The following is a 16068-nucleotide window of genomic DNA, read 5'->3' as shown; positions in this document are numbered from 1 at the left end:
TCGTTTATATGTGGTGGAATGGGGAATAGCTGAGAATGAGAGGAAAGGGCTATTATGTAGCTGGCAGTTTATTAACTGATTTGTTCGCTGCCTTGAACATGGTTTCAGGGCAGCTTATCCAAAGGTAGTCTCTTATCGTAAAGATGGATGGCAGGGTTGCATGCCCCTTGAAGATGAATAGTACAAGCTTGTAATGTGGGTATGTAAACGTATAAGCTGGTGTTTAGCCATTCAATGCAAAATCAAATTTACGAGCTAAGGGAACATCCCCTATTGCTAGTCATTACGTTGAAAGAATGACAGCTTCCATTAGCCACCACTCTAGCTGCATCATCAAACATCCCGAATCATGTTTGTTTTGTAGAAACGATATACATAAGCGAACATTATTCTCAAGGCGAATGTTGTCACTTGTAATCATGTGATATCAAATCGATTTATAAGAGTAATGAAAGGTGGCAATGATATGTATGGATGGATTATCTAGGGCTGAGTGGTATGTTTGTACAATAAATGTGCCTCTTGTGACGGTGAGACACCAACTAGCCGCGTCGTGTCTGAAAGAAAAAAAAGTTGGTCCGTCGCGTTTGACCGTTTCTTCCCAGCCCTACGACGATCGGTGTCACTCTTTCTTCAACACACACAACACTCACCCATGGAGGACGGAAAACAGAATCAGCTCATTGACGAGGAGTTCCAGCAACACGTTCAATTCTTTGAAAGCTTCCTTGATTCCGAGGTACAACCTATTCATATAAGCAATTCGCTCAGGAACAACTCAACTGATCTTGACACCCATCTCTACAGGAAATTGCTGGTGCCGATGAACGAGGAAGCTATCGATCTCAGATCCCTGGCATGTTGGCTACAGGTCAACGACGTCTCACTGTCAGCATCGATGCTCTACGTCAATTCAATCCAGTCTACTCTGATAGGCAAGTACAACGACACTTCGTTTGGCTAATAGAGGTCTAACGACGCTGTTAGATTGTTGAATGAACCAAGTGAACTTATGCTCGCTTTTGACGCTGCTCTTACCAACCTTGTCAAGACCGTGGCCGATCCAGCTCGTCATGATATCGATGATCAACCCTTTTATATTGGTTTGCGTGGTAGCTTTGGTGACCATCATGTCAACCCACGTACATTGCGTGCCATGTATCTTGGAAAGATGGTGTGCATTGAAGGCATTGTTACACGATGTATGTAAAAGGAAGACCCCCTATCACACAAAGGAAGGAAGAGAGATCTCACACATGTATACATGGATTAGGTTCATTGGTCCGTCCCAAGGTGCTTCGTTCCGTACATTATTCAGAGCGCACCAAGAAGCACTTTATGCGTGAATATCGTGATGCCATGACACCTGGCAACCCAATCCCTACTGGATCTGTTTATCCTACCGAGGATGAAAGCGGCAATCCTCTCGTCACAGAATTCGGTTTCAGTACCTATCGTGATCACCAAACCATCAGCATTCAAGAAATGCCAGAGCGTGCTCCTCCTGGTCAACTCCCTCGTTCCATTGATGTCATTTTGGATGATGATTTGGTGGATAAGGCTAAGCCCGGTGACAGAGTCAGCCTTGTTGGTATCTATCGATCCCTTGGTAACAGAAATGCAAATCAAACAAGCTCCACTTTCAGGTAGGATGGAAGGATGGTATGGATTCTTGGGATGAATGACTGATTATGGTGATATAGAACGGTCATTTTGTGTAATGACATCAACTTGTTGAGCACCAAGGCCGGTGGTGGTATTGCATCACCTGTTATCACCGACACCGACATCCGCAACATTCACCAGATTGCTCGAAAGAAGAACATCTTTGAAATCTTGTCCCAATCACTTGCACCTTCCATTTGGGGCCATGAATACATCAAAAAGGCCGTTCTTATGATGCTGTTGGGTGGTGTCGAGAAGAATTTGGAAAATGGTACTCATATCAGAGGGTAAGTTTAATGGGCGATGGTTCTCTAAAGATACCTGCTTATATGCATTTGGATTAGTGATATCAACATGTTAATGGTGGGTGATCCATCAACAGCCAAGTCGCAAATTCTTCGATATGTGTTGGGCATTGCTCCTCTCGCTATTGCTACCACTGGTCGTGGATCTTCAGGTGTTGGTCTTACAGCTGCTGTGACATCTGATAAAGAAACAGGTAATTTTGGATTGTTTGAGAGGCTATAATGGAATTGAATGGAAGAGGACTCATATACTCTGGATAGGCGAACGTAAATTGGAAGCTGGTGCCATGGTGCTTGCTGATCGTGGTGTTGTGTGTATTGATGAATTCGACAAGATGAGTGATGTCGATCGTGTGGCTATTCACGAAGTTATGGAACAACAAACGGTGACCGTGGCTAAGGCTGGTATTCATACATCTCTCAATGCACGTTGCAGTGTCGTTGCTGCTGCCAATCCTGTGTATGGCCAATACGATTTGACCAAGGATCCTGCCAAGAACATTGCTCTTCCCGATTCCTTATTGTCTCGTTTCGATTTATTGTTTGTGGTGACCGACAGCATGGAAGAGTCGCGTGATCGTATGATTTCGGAGCACGTATTGAACATGCATCGCTATGTGCCAGCTGGTTTGGAGGAAGGTGCACCTATTCGTGAACACATTGATGATGTTATGGGCGCCGAATCAGAAGACGAAGAGCAACGTGCTGATGACAATGACATTTATGAGAAGTTCAATCAGCTGCTGCACGCTAATGTGAATCGTATTGGCACTCGAGCTGTGAACCGGCCAAAGATTCTGAAATCATCCTTCCTCAAGAAATACTTGTACTATGCCAAGAATCAAATAGCACCTACTTTGACAAAGCGAGCAACCGATACAATCATCAATGAATATACATCGTTACGTAATGACAAGGACGAGGATTCTCGAAAGAAGGCAAGTATTGTGATTGTGACCGGAAAGCAGTAATACTTACATTGTGATAATAATAGACTGCTCCTGTTACTGCTCGTACATTGGAAACTTTGATTCGTTTATCTACTGCCCATGCCAAGGCTCGATTGCATGATAAGGTGGAGGAGAAGGATGCCAAGGCTGCAGCTGAAGTATTACGAGTGGCTATGTTCAAGGAGGTGATTCGCAAGACCAAGACCAAGAGAAGAAAGATGATGATCGATTCGGATGATGATGAAGAACAAGAATCCGGTGAAAGCGAATCTGATATGGATGAGGATGAAGATATCCCTGATAGCCCTATGACGACCCAAGTAGAAAACAGCAACACACACACATCAGCAACTGCTGTACCAGATGAAGATGAAGCTATGGATACAGACGAAGGCATTTCGGATGCAAGGTATGATCATAGTGTATGTACCATTATTCGTTTATTAACATGTTATTCTATTTAGGTTACAAATGTTCAGGAGCAAAGTGGTTCAATTCATGGAGATGCATGCTGGTGAAGGTGGATGGGAATTTCAACAAATGTATGAGGGGGTCAATGCCCTTATTGTGAGCGGTGAACAGCCATTTAGCCGAAGTGAAACACAAGCTGCTATAGTCAAGATGGAGGAAGCGAACCAAGTTATGTTGTCAGGAGATACAGTGTACAGAATTTAATGTGTGACCCTTTCCTGTTGTATATCATCTATCAATCAAATAATCTAGTTGAATTTTCGTTGTTCTATGCAAAGTGGGTTGCTGAGTGCCTGAGATTGTTCCTGTCGGAAACGTGATGCAGGTTTTTTGTGTTGATGCATTGTTGTGGGTTAAAATTAACGCTCTTTGTGTACTTTGTGCATGTCATGCGACGTGCAGCAGCTTTTATTCAGGGCGGATGAGGCGCAGAAGCCACAATGAACCACAAGACTTGTGCTTAACAAGTAAGTATAAGCCTATACGGGCTGAGCGTAACCGAGCCTGATTTGGAAGTGGGACATGCCAAACAATTGAGTGCATAGACTTTGCATCCTTAATTCGTAAACGTCTTGTTCTCCTTTGCCACACTCACAAATACACCTTGTGAGCCGCTTTCTCTCTCTCTTTCCTTTCTCCAATGTCAAACCCCATTGCCGATGGTGCCCTCTTCTACCTCACTCAACAACACCGACATGGTTATGAATCACAACCCAATCTCGCGTCCAACTCGCCATTCCCCTCCTCAGCAGATGACAACCAAAGCTATCCACGCTCCTCGAGCCAACGCGATAGTGGACTCCTTGGTGAAGCACGGGAACGTTGGAAGAGTGTCCTGAGTCGATTATCATTGACAGCCGATACAACCGCCACACGCAACACTGATCCCGATCATTGCACTTCAGATATCGAAGAGAGCAGCACATATGAGTTATTGCAAAAGGATAGCGATCATCGACGTGGTAGTTGGCATTATCCACCAAGAATATGGCAACAATTCAAAAATCACCATCACCATCACCATTCAAGGCAGCAAGATCCTAGCAAAGACGATGATCAATTACCTTCCACACAAGACTTGTTTGAATCAGCTGGAAGGAATCAACAACGACAAAGTGCAGGAGAAGACAACTACTTCTTACATCCTTTCAGAAAGCAATGGCGCCATCGACGACGACAAGAGGGGGATGATGATGATGATGATGCAACAGATGATGAAGAACAAGATCAATTAGCCACAAAGCCTGCTATACCAACACCAAGAACAAGGCTTACACGGGTCTCTATAGATGGTGGTGGGCAAGGAGACACGATGGATCAGGATACAATGGCACGTGATAATTGGGGGAAAACTCTTGACAAGATCAAGATGATTGCAAACATCCAAAACTTTCCTGGTCTCGGTACAGCACGTGATGATAATATTGATACACAACACACCAATGGCAGAGATATGCACATGGTCCCAACTACCAGCACAACATTGGCGCCTTACTATCCACCCATCTTCGAGCCGGTGTTTATTGCATTATCAAGGGATGAATATGGTAGAAAGTTGGTAAGCTTACAAGGGAAAAGTGATGAAAGAGCATGTAGTAATAATGGTATCATGTTTGATAGCCACCGATTATACCAGCAATGATTTCGGTTAGTGTCATGGGTTACCCCTATATATGTATCAAGCCAATATTGATATGATTATTTTCATTCAGGTGACAGTTACGGACTCTGAGTACTTGAAGAATTTGAATCAATGGGTTTTCCGCACACAACTCCAATACGGCGACATCAAATGGGTCATCAAACGCACGATTGCTGATTTCACCACACTGCATTATACGCTCAAATTCAAATCCAGCCTATCAGATTATGTACCCAACCCACCTCAATTTCCGGATCAACTTGGGAGCTTGATTAGTTCAGCACGTACAACGATTGGTTTGGATCGAGAAGGTGAAAGCGACTATGATGGACAACCCGAAGGGGAAAAGAAAGAGATGGCGCTTGCTAGGCGACTTGCATTGACCCAGTACCTCCGTAACCTGCTATCCAAGTCACACATGTTGATGAGCTACGACATTTGTGAATTCTTTGAGATATCCTCCATCAGTATTGTACAAGACATGGGTTGGAAAGGAAAGGAAGGTTTTCTCGAGCATCGTCTACGTGAATCCAGCCCAACATTTTGTGGCGTATGGAAAGTGCATCGATGGCACAAGGAATGGGTGCTCTTACGTGACTCGTGAGTAGAGCTTGTTAAATGTTGATTTCTATCATAAGCTAACATGGCGACCCTTTTTAGGTACATTGCATTTTGTGATGGCATTGCATCACCATCACCTTCAGACATCATGCTTTTCGACAAGACATTCACAATCAAAGTCAGCGAGCCAAGTTTATTAGGAAGCTATCATATGACACTGGGTACCGAATACCGCCAAATCGAATTCAAGGGCAGTCGACGTGAAGTGGAAGAGTGGTTGGAAAGCATTGAAAAGGTCAAGACCAATAGCCCTTGGGTAAAGAATCATCGTTTCAATTCATTTGCCCCCATTCGACATCACGCAAGAGTCAAGTGGTTTGTGGATGGTGAAAGTAAGTGACATAAGGAGAAGCGGCTAGTAGTTGCTTGATCAAGGAACAATGACCCCTGAATTTGAAATGCAGATCATTTTAATGCTGTGGCCGAGGCGATCCTTTCTGCCAAATCGGAGATTTACATTGCTGATTGGTGGTTAACCCCTGAATTGGTACGCATTCATTGTTTGACAGCTGATGGAATTAATATTGACACACACAATGACACACTTAGTACTTGCGACGACCACCAGAGAAGAACGAAGAATTCCGTATTGACCGTGTCCTCCAACGCAAAGCTGAAGAAGGTGTCAAAATCTATATCATAGTATACAAAGAGATGTCTCTAGCATTGACCATTGATTCAGCTCACACCAAACAATGGCTCCAAAACCTACATCCCAACATCATTGGTAATGTATACTCTATCATGACCACTCAATGACCACAATGAACTCACCATATGAAAAAGTCCAACGACATCCTGATCGACGACCCTTTGATAGTCGGGATTCTGTTTTCTTTTGGTCACATCACGAGGTATCATTGCGACAAAGAAGAACATGCAGGTTTATTACCAATGAATGCATGCTGATGATTCAATTATAGAAATTGGTGGTGGTTGACAATCGTTTAGCACTTATTGGTGGATTGGATTTATGTTTTGGGTAAATACAAACATGGAACAAAGCCCCACGATCAACACAATGATGCTTACACTCGTCAATTTTGCAGCCGTTATGATACCCATGCCCATCGACATGCCGACTTCCCTGCCAAAGGCCACAAGTTTTGTATCTTCCCTGGCCAAGATTATTCGAGTCCACGAGTTAAGGATTTTGTTGATGGTAAGAGACCTTCATGTGTGTCATCATCAGCACGTTTATTTATGTATACGATGCTTAGTTGCTGCTAAGCATGATACTACTCTTGTCGATCGAGAGGAGACACCCCGAATGCCATGGCATGATATGTCTTGTGCAGTTGTAAGTAGCTTTGTGGTTGAATAGGATGGGCTCCACTCACACTTTGCATGCGTTTTTTAAAGGTCGGCCCAATTGCCAGAGATGCGGCGCGTTTGTTCATTCAACGATGGAACTTTTTAAAGGCGACAAAGAGTATGCATCGACCCATTGTTCCCTATTTGATGCCAAAAGGAGAATACGTTGCCCAACGTGATGAAAGCAAGTTTGAAGGCACGTGTCGTGTACAGCTCTTACGAAGCGTTTCAAGCTGGAGTTCTGGGATCGGTCGCGAGGTAAGTAACATTGTTGATGACGGTGGCAAGTGATAGATAGCTTATTTTTGGGTATTTGGAAATACAACAGCATTCCATTTACAATGCTTATATGGAAGCTATTTCACAAGCCAAGCACTTTGTCTACATCGAGAACCAATTCTTCAGTAAGTAAGAGGCATATTACTTCTTAAAACATGCCTCTGACTCAACACAGTTAGCGCTACGGGAGAGGATAAGATTGTCCGTAACAAGATTGGCCAAGCAATTGTGGATCGTATCAAGCGTGCCCATTTCAACCAAGAGAAATTCAAGGTGTTTATTATCATTCCCCTTATTCCTGCATTTGAAGGTGATCTCCTTTCGGGTGATTCAGTAGCTGCACGGTAATTTGCTTTTTCTTTAAGACCGTACGTGGATTATCATAACTCACGAGGTTTTATTCTAGCGGTGTTATGCACTTCCAATACATCTCGATGAATCGTGGTGGTGCATCCATATGTGAGAAGCTACGAGAAGAAGGCATTGATCCATCAGAGTACATTGGATGGTATAGTTTGCGTAACTGGGATAAGATCGCGCCAAGGTTTCCGAAAAAGAAAAAGGGCAAAAAGTCATCAAGGCCGACCAGCAATGGTAACACCAACAACAATGGCAACACCCTTTCAGTGTCTATGGAGGATAAAGAGGACCTTGCAAGCTTATCTTCGTCGTCTTCACCAAAGATGGATGATTGCTCAGAGGAGAATGAGGATGAGGATGATCGGGATCATTATGTGAGTGAGCTTGTTTACATCCATGACAAGTTGATGATCATTGATGATCGTATTGTCCTCCTCGGCTCTGGTAAGTGTCATTGAAGGCTATGTATACTAATTTTTATTAACGATGAACCTACATAATCATAGCCAATATCAATGACAGGTATATCCATATCATATACAGAGATGCTGTTAATCATGATCGCTCATCGTGTGCTTTAGATCACTGCTTGGAAACAGAGACTCGGAAATGGCAATCTTCATCGAAGACACCGAAATGATTTCTTCGTATATGGATGGTCAGCCGGTAAGTAACAAAGGATGTCAACCAATGCGTATCATGTATTAATATGCCAACCATATTTTTAGTATCAAGCTGCCAAATTTGCACATACGCTTCGAATGCAATTATGGAAAGAGCATTTAGGATTATTGGACTTCAAAGATTGGGCATCATTGATGGACGAGAGCGTTGACAATATTTTGCAGACGCGTGCTTCTGAAGGCATTGGTTACAACACGAGTGCATCAGGCGGCACTGGGTGGTGGGATGACGTGGTGAACAACAATGATCGAGATATCCAAACATATGAACACGATGAAGCGGTACGGCTCATTGATCGTATGAGCAGGACACGAAGTGTCTACGACAAGTTTGCACATGGGCCGAGGGACAACTATATCAAAGAGGCAGCAGCACTCGATCCGCTGGCTGATCGATGCTACTACAACATTTGGCGAAGGACGGCTGAATCCAACACGCTCATTTATCGGGATCTCTTTCGTTGTGTGCCTGATGACACTATACACACATTTGACCAGCATCGCAAATTTGTGTCCGACAAGGTTCCTTACGGTCACATTGCTGATCCGGACCGACCTGCGAGCGAAATTGCTGAGAGATTATCAGGCGTACGTGGTCATTTGGTCAACTTCCCTACGGACTATTTAAAAGACGAGACTTTGATGAACGTTTTCGAATCAATGGCTCCCATGACTCTGTTTTCATAAATAAGTTATTATACTCTTGCATTGTATTTTGATTCTTGTTTATAATGGCATGTTGTTGTATACACATTCATCGCTTTGACTGGTCATTGAGGAAAGCGCCGTCATCATTTGTAGTAGAATATGAGTTGCATAGGGATCATCTTTTAGGCACTAATGTTGAATCACACGTGTCCCGTCATGGTCTTCTTGGTTAAGCATGTCTTGCGTTTATGAATGAACAAGTGCACTCATTTATGTATAAGCTGACAAGCTATATGGTCTTTTTTAAGCCTGGGAGTACCAAAGTAGATCCCACAAATGAACGACCACGTGGATGATGTATAGTACATTGCTAATGTAATGGGCGTAGTGAATTGCATCATATGCATACATAAGAAGCTCCAATTCTACACACTTTCAATTTGGCTTACAACGTAGGAGGTAATACTATCATTGTCTTGTTGGGAGATGATAAAAGAAAAAGGTTTAACATCATGCAACAACATCAGGTGGTTTTCTTTTTTTCTCTAAGGGATGATAATTGCCCTGCCCATTTATGGAGAAATAAGGTTATCTTCTTGATTTGTAAAGTGATACGACTAGTAAATAAATGAAGCTGACATTGGCAACAATAGGCTACTTCAGGAAAGCGTGGCAAAAAGTGCTCGTGCGCAACCACTGAGTTTGAGACGGATAATAGCTGGTCATCAAATCCACCCAAAAGAAGAACCGCATGAATAACAAAAAACAAGACTTGCCAAGTTCCAAGACATTCTCGGCTGCAGGTGTCGCCTGGTGACCATTAGTGAACAATGATGCATTACATGTTTCCACGTTGTTCCAAACACAGCTAAAAGTATCACCTCTTGTTGTTGCCATGATACGACATAGCAACAAAACAGCCAACAGCAACAAGTTGAAAGCATTAGGAAGGGCGATAATATTGAAGAGGTTTTATTGTTCATTCAGCCGAGACAATCATTTCAAGCAAGAGAGTTGGGGTCATTGACGCTCTTTGTTGGGTCTGACCATGTGATGCACTTGTGGTTACCCCAGAATTGCTGGTGCTTTATATATAGGAGTTTTAATGTTTGATATCCCCCTCTCTCTCGCCACGGTCTTTTACAGTTCCTTTGTTCTTTTTTAACCACTCACACACGCACCACCACTATATACACATTCACAATGGCAACACCATTACCGCCCATACCCGAATCGTATTATGAAAACTTCCTTGAAAGCTTGGCGCAAATTGTGTCAAAGCTACTCACCGATAAAGAAACGGAGACGGTGCTTGCTTCGATCCGCTCATTCCAAGACAAGCTTAAACGACTGAGCAGGTGAGCTCGTCTCTGGGTCGTGTCCCACCACGTTTTCATATACACAAATGTTTTATATTCACACGATCATGGTACAGCCAAAACTTGGTCCGTTTACAACTTGAAGCTACTGCCGTCAAGAAGCAAGAACGTGGCGAAGACTATTGTCAGCATGAAGGCAAGACGTGTACCCAAAATTGCGTACGAGGATTCGTTAAGGCGTTTGTTGTTGGATTTGGCATCAAGTACTTGATTGGATTACTGCCATTGATCCTCTCTGGAAAGATCTTTAAACGGTAAAAAGGAGAAAAGATGGCATGTATTGTTGGGATCATTAACGTGATGATGATTGTTTTAGACCAGGGCTTTTAAAGCAGTTGGCAGGACGGTAAGCATGATCCAAATCAAGGTGGGGGAGCAACATACTTATCCTTTGTTATAGAGATACGACGATGTTTGCATTGTTCTTGAGCACCTTTTTGAGCAGCTACAAGGGCATCCTTTGTCTATTACGCCGATTCCGTAAAAACCGTGATCCCGGTGCTGATCGATTGAACGCCTTCATTGCTGGTGCTGTTGCAGGCATGGCACTCTTCATTGATAAGGATAAGCGTCGACGTCAATCCATCATGTTGTATCTGTTGACTCGCAGCATCCAATTCTCGGGCGCTTGGGGTATGAAGCAATGGGCCAAACATCGCAAGGTCAAATACAATCGCGAATTGACACAGCTCAAGGAGAAGATTGATCGAGAAGGATTTGCACCTGGTCAACCACGGCGATTGGAAGTGAAAAAGCATTGGGATGATCGTATCGCAAAATTCATGCAACGATGGGCAGGTGTGGCTGTCATGATGATTGCAAGCTCACAAATCATTTACGGCTTTTTGTTCCATGGAGAGACACTTCCCAAGTCATACTATGCTTTTCTTCTCACACACTCTGGATGGAAAGGTGACTTTGGTGGCATGGCTGCACCATTGACACAAGCGATTGGTGATACGGTGGCACGGCTTGGAGAAGAAAAGGGTTCGATTCGTTTACCACCTGGCATGAGTAGTCGTGAATTCATTGCAGAGAACGTCAGCCCCAATATCGCCACCATTATTCCTCCCAAGATTCGACACAACTTCATCATGTGTGCATTGCAACACCCCTTGGATCCAAGTTGTACACGAAGCAAGCTTACTTTGTTCCGCGATGAATATTTCCGCGCCCTCAAGCTCTATGTTCCTCTCAACGTGGTATGTGTGGGGTTGCATGTTCATATCGGAGTTGGGTTTTATGCGTGGGGGAAGCTAATTGTATCACCCTCATAGATCATGACACTTGTATTCCGATCAGGTCAGCTCACCAAAGAGTAAGTCTTTTTCTTCCTTAAGTGGGTTTGCTAGTGATCTAATATCCCTCTGATTTATCACAGTCCTTCAAACATTTCCCGCAAATTCGCCTATTCGGTCTTACGATCCAGTCTTTTCCTCGCCATGTACGTGGCATCAGCATTCGCTACACCTTGTGCAGTACGACCTGTTATACAAAAGGAACGAACATGGATATACCTTATCCCAGGATTGGTTGCTGGTGCAATGACAGCCATTGAAGTCCCAAGTCGTCAATTGGGTAAGTATCCGATGATGGTAAAAGGATCAGCAAAGGCAATAGAATGCTTACAATGGTTTCTAGAATTGGGTCTATACTGCTTGCCACGTGCCATGGAATCATGGTGGAAGCTTCTTGTCAAGAGTGGATACGTTCGCAATATTCCCAACGGTGATGTCGGCTTATTCATGTTGGCGATGGGCACCCTTATGACAATGTATCAAAACGACAAGGATACTATCAGCTCACATTACCTCAACGTCATGACCCGCTTCTTTGGTCACAATTGATCCATTCATTTGACAAGTTACTACAATTTCCCCCAAGCCCTACACCCTCTTTCCAACCCATCCAACTACTTTGTACTCTTTTTGACTTATACCTTTCTCGTTCTCTTAATATTTGGTTAGCTTATTTATGATCCATGAGTCTTCGTGTTCACATTGTGGGGAAAATGGGTGGATTGAAGATGTTGTCAGTGAGTGAAAGCGCAACATCAGTTGTATGACGGGACACTAGCAGCGCATGCATGGCTTGAACGAATCGCATCATCTACATCCTCAGCTACCCTTTGTTCTCATCGCTAGATAGGAGCGTCCATTCTTTCGATATCGAAATATCCGTATACATCTTAATGTGAGCATGATAATGGCGATGTGTCGAAGATTCACCCTCCCTCCAGAATGCTGTTACAATAAAAACTATTATTGCTTAAGCACATTACTGTTTCAACATTAGCTTTACTTGGTAGGACTACACGTATACAAGTACTAGTTACAAGGAATCCACTTTTCATTTAACTCTAATCATGGGTTGGTTTTTCATATGTGTAAGTGGCATCCAAACGTCGCCGTAAATGTTCTTCGGCAGTAATGATCTCGTCTCCTTTGTTGCTGGTGGCAGGTGGTACGATAGTGCTTGGAATAGGTGTCAACAAAGTCTCATCACTTGGATGAACAAAGAAAGGAATAGAATAACGATCCACATGTGCGTGCTCAGGCAAGAAAACAACACGATGCATGGTGGACTTGAACAAGCCGTTTGTCCAAAACTCAATTTGATCGCCAACGTTGACCAAGATAGCATCCTTGATTAATGGTGCTGAGATCCATTCAGTACGACTCGCCTGCACCTCGAGACCAGGTACGTCATGTTGAAAGAGCAAGGTAATGCTACCATAATCACTGTGTGCACCAGCACGTACAGGCTCCTTATAGGATTCTTCGCCACCACGTGGATACTTCAAGAAACGCAAGATTTGACCCGATTTTTTGTCGTAAGGATGACGATCCTTGAACCAACTAGCACCACCATGTTCTTCAGGGATCTCCAAAGCAATCGCAAATGCTTCCAATACACGCATAGCTATAGCATGGCAAGCCTGAAAAATAGGAATTAGGGCATCACTGCACCTGTAACCAAGATCCCAATCACGTGACTCACTCGAGAGAAACCTTCAACGAATTGCTGATCCTTTGCAAAGATCTCGGGTAGTTCTCGGAATGCTTTACCATCCACAAAGTTTCGAAAGTTGAATCCTCTACAACCAATCCATCACGTATGAGTCATCTTCCACCAACATACATACATAAGAATGCCGCTCCTCCTCCCTTTGGTACCCACTCTTTGTGATCTCCTTGACGTTGATTCTCAGGATCCAAACTAATCATGCTGCATATGAATATCATAGACGCAACTACAATCATGTTTATACCCACGTTTCACTATACAGTTCCGAGTATCCATGATTGTCCTCTTGAATCAGATATCGACGCTTTTCATCTCTTGGCAAGTCAAAGAACTCTTTTGCCTATCCATCATCCTGTCAACAACACCGTATCATTCAACCAATGGCTATATCCCATTATCGCATACCAATTGGAAGGATTTCTCGATTTGGTCCTTGGGGAGTCCATGGTTGACAATGTAGAAGAAGCCAATGGATTTGCAAGCATCAAGCACTTGTCCGGCCACTTTCTTTGGGTCGCTCTCAAAGTCGGCAAAGTCAATGACGGGAATGTTGCGCACCATGACGAGTATTTGGAGGATTGAAACAGGGTAAAACAAAAAGGTGGGGTTTTATAAGCAGGAGGGTAAATGACAAAGTGTGTGTAACATCTAACATCTAAGACAGTGTTCATCATCATTCTATGTTTCCAAGCGCACCAGCACCTGTTGGACATGTTCACAATCACGATGCACAGCTGAACGCACCCGTTGCTCGATGCATTGCGCGTCCAGTACACTGAGATGGGGTGGAACCTTGAGTGCCATATCAAGTTGATAATACGGGCCGAGTTTCCGACCTCGCAACGAATGAAAATCGATGATGTGTGGCTCCATTCTCTACATCCTCCTTGTTATTATCTCTTGCTTTGGGCACATTGGCTTGTCAACACCAACCTTCATTTGCATCATTGTTCTCTTCACCTTGTCAAGATCATCGGCATCTATACTCCTATCGGCCAATTCTTTTAGGGAGGATGTTGTCATTTCTATTGAGCTCTTAAAGATCATGCCAGCAACCACCAGCCCGCCAAGAGGATCAAGCACAGGAAGACCTGCATAGCTGCCTACAATAGCAAACATAACCACTGCACTTGATAATGCATCTGTTCGATGATGCCTAAAATAAATGTATACATGTTACAATAATGAATCGAGTTTTTGGAATGCAAACGTCGTTGTCTTTACCATGCATTTGCCACCAATACTTCGCTTCGTTCTTCACGTGCCACTTTGAGAGCTATTGACATGATTGAGCTTCATCCTATCAATGCTCATCCATCCGATCTATGACTTACTCTTTCTATATAGCCATTCCTTTATCACCACACTTGCAGCAGCAAACCATGCAGCATTGGGATTCAGTGCTGTTTCACCAGCCATGGATGGGATGGCAGCAAATGCAGCTGGTGTGGCATTAGTAGCAGCACCCATAACACCTGTTGCTGTTGCTGCGGTAGTGGTGGTGGTAGTAGTAGTTGCTGCTGCTGCAACGGCTGCCGAGGTTTGTGTTGCCGGATATAATGTGGTCAGTGTGCTTTGCAGTAGATCTAATGAATGGACTCCGATGCCGACAGCCCCCGCAATCAAGAGAGATGAGAGTGCTAGTGACCCAATGGTCTCGTATTTGCCTTTTTTTACATGCTGAAATGAGGATAACACCATCTCCAAAGTATATACGCTGATGTTCTCAAATACCATAACCATAAGGATATAATGCGTCAGGTGGCCGCTTCGACATTTTGTATGTGTACAAGGTAACAAAATCACCGAGCAAATCTACAACAAAAACGTCTTAGTATATATATACCTGCTATATTATGCCATCATCATCATCATCATCATCATCATCATCATCATCATCATCATGTATATTAAGCATACCACTAAGGGAATGTGCTGCATCGGCCAACAATGCTGCTGAATTCATGGCCCTGTTGTAATCACCATTAGCTGTATATCTCGTTGATGGTTGCCATGTATTACCATCCGGTTACACCCTTGGTGACAGTCAACCCAACATTCGAAGCAAGACCAATGATCGTGATTTGCATACCCTTTTGCCCTGTATATCGAGATTGTATCATTTTAGCAAAAATGCTGGCTTGATGCTGTCGTCTTTAATATACCCGATTGTTGCATTGTAGTGAGCAAATCGACATGGTGATGATCATGGCTGGTACCACTATGCGTTTTGTGCGTGCGTCGTAATAATGTAATAGCGGCAGTGGCTGTGTAGTATGCGGATCGCTGTCGATAACATGGTTGTCTTGCTGTGCTGGTGGATGCAATGGTAAGCCATGTATGTCGTTTTGGTATTCGTATGGCTATTGTTGCTGCTGCTGTTGCGGCTGACATGTGTGTGGGGGCAAAGAGGATAAGGTGATGAGCTGAAAGAAAGAGGGGAAAAAAATAAATATCGAATCAAGACCGAAACAAAGCGAATGACCGAAATGAATAAAAGCGGGGAAAGAGAAGGGACACAGGGGTGATGATCTGATAAGCCAAAAGATGTATATCAAAGGAAGGCGGATATCCGGACGTGGATAACGCCATTTTTTTCTCTTCGCTTTTTGTCTCGTACCAAATTTAGCCAGGTACTTGTACCACATGCTCTGCCATTCATCATTAAATGGGTCCTATCATTATCACTGTACCTTGCCACTCATCAACATCATATACGAAGAT

General features: G+C 43.5%; 5 protein-coding genes across 5 annotated transcripts; 3 read left to right on the top strand and 2 right to left on the bottom strand.

Annotated features, from left to right (window-relative positions):
- Positions 1–655: 655 nt before the first annotated feature.
- O0I10_006091 (uncharacterized protein) lies at positions 656–3595 on the top strand (the record flags this gene model as incomplete). The annotated part of the gene is made up of 9 exons (XM_058486123.1): positions 656–739; positions 808–935; positions 988–1202; positions 1274–1646; positions 1704–1952; positions 2010–2164; positions 2232–2908; positions 2965–3329; positions 3385–3595. 9 exons carry the CDS (start codon positions 656–658, stop codon positions 3593–3595), a joined length of 2457 nt encoding a protein of 818 aa, XP_058342997.1.
- A 436-nt stretch (positions 3596–4031) lies between these two features.
- Positions 4032–8977, top strand: O0I10_006090 (uncharacterized protein; the record flags this gene model as incomplete). The annotated part of the gene is made up of 17 exons (XM_058486122.1): positions 4032–4949; positions 5012–5038; positions 5104–5633; positions 5694–5986; positions 6059–6141; positions 6204–6381; positions 6441–6508; positions 6578–6636; positions 6704–6816; positions 6875–6954; positions 7017–7226; positions 7297–7372; positions 7423–7591; positions 7654–8051; positions 8114–8129; positions 8189–8273; positions 8336–8977. The coding sequence occupies 17 exons, from the start codon at positions 4032–4034 to the stop codon at positions 8975–8977; spliced, it is 3945 nt and encodes a 1314-aa protein (XP_058342996.1).
- Positions 8978–10141: 1164 nt separating this feature from the next.
- Positions 10142–12164, top strand: O0I10_006089 (uncharacterized protein; the record flags this gene model as incomplete). The annotated part of the gene is made up of 7 exons (XM_058486121.1): positions 10142–10296; positions 10374–10571; positions 10634–10663; positions 10718–11519; positions 11595–11635; positions 11699–11895; positions 11959–12164. 7 exons carry the CDS (start codon positions 10142–10144, stop codon positions 12162–12164), a joined length of 1629 nt encoding a protein of 542 aa, XP_058342995.1.
- A 512-nt stretch (positions 12165–12676) lies between these two features.
- On the bottom strand, positions 12677–13905 carry O0I10_006088 (uncharacterized protein; the record flags this gene model as incomplete). The annotated part of the gene is made up of 5 exons (XM_058486120.1): positions 12677–13255; positions 13318–13414; positions 13498–13536; positions 13593–13684; positions 13750–13905. 5 exons carry the CDS (start codon positions 13903–13905, stop codon positions 12677–12679), a joined length of 963 nt encoding a protein of 320 aa, XP_058342994.1.
- A 117-nt stretch (positions 13906–14022) lies between these two features.
- O0I10_006087 (uncharacterized protein) lies at positions 14023–15738 on the bottom strand (the record flags this gene model as incomplete). The annotated part of the gene is made up of 8 exons (XM_058486119.1): positions 14023–14220; positions 14278–14500; positions 14569–14620; positions 14679–15011; positions 15079–15159; positions 15265–15314; positions 15367–15445; positions 15510–15738. The coding sequence occupies 8 exons, from the start codon at positions 15736–15738 to the stop codon at positions 14023–14025; spliced, it is 1245 nt and encodes a 414-aa protein (XP_058342993.1).
- Between the last annotated feature and the right edge of the window lie 330 nt (positions 15739–16068).

The sequence above is a fragment of the Lichtheimia ornata genome, assembly GCF_029851405.1.
Source record: "Lichtheimia ornata isolate CBS 291.66 chromosome Unknown scaffold00026, whole genome shotgun sequence".
Classification (NCBI taxonomy): domain Eukaryota; kingdom Fungi; phylum Mucoromycota; class Mucoromycetes; order Mucorales; family Lichtheimiaceae; genus Lichtheimia; species Lichtheimia ornata.
Note: the sequence above shows the minus strand (reverse complement) of the source record. Positions and strands in the feature narration are given on the sequence as shown.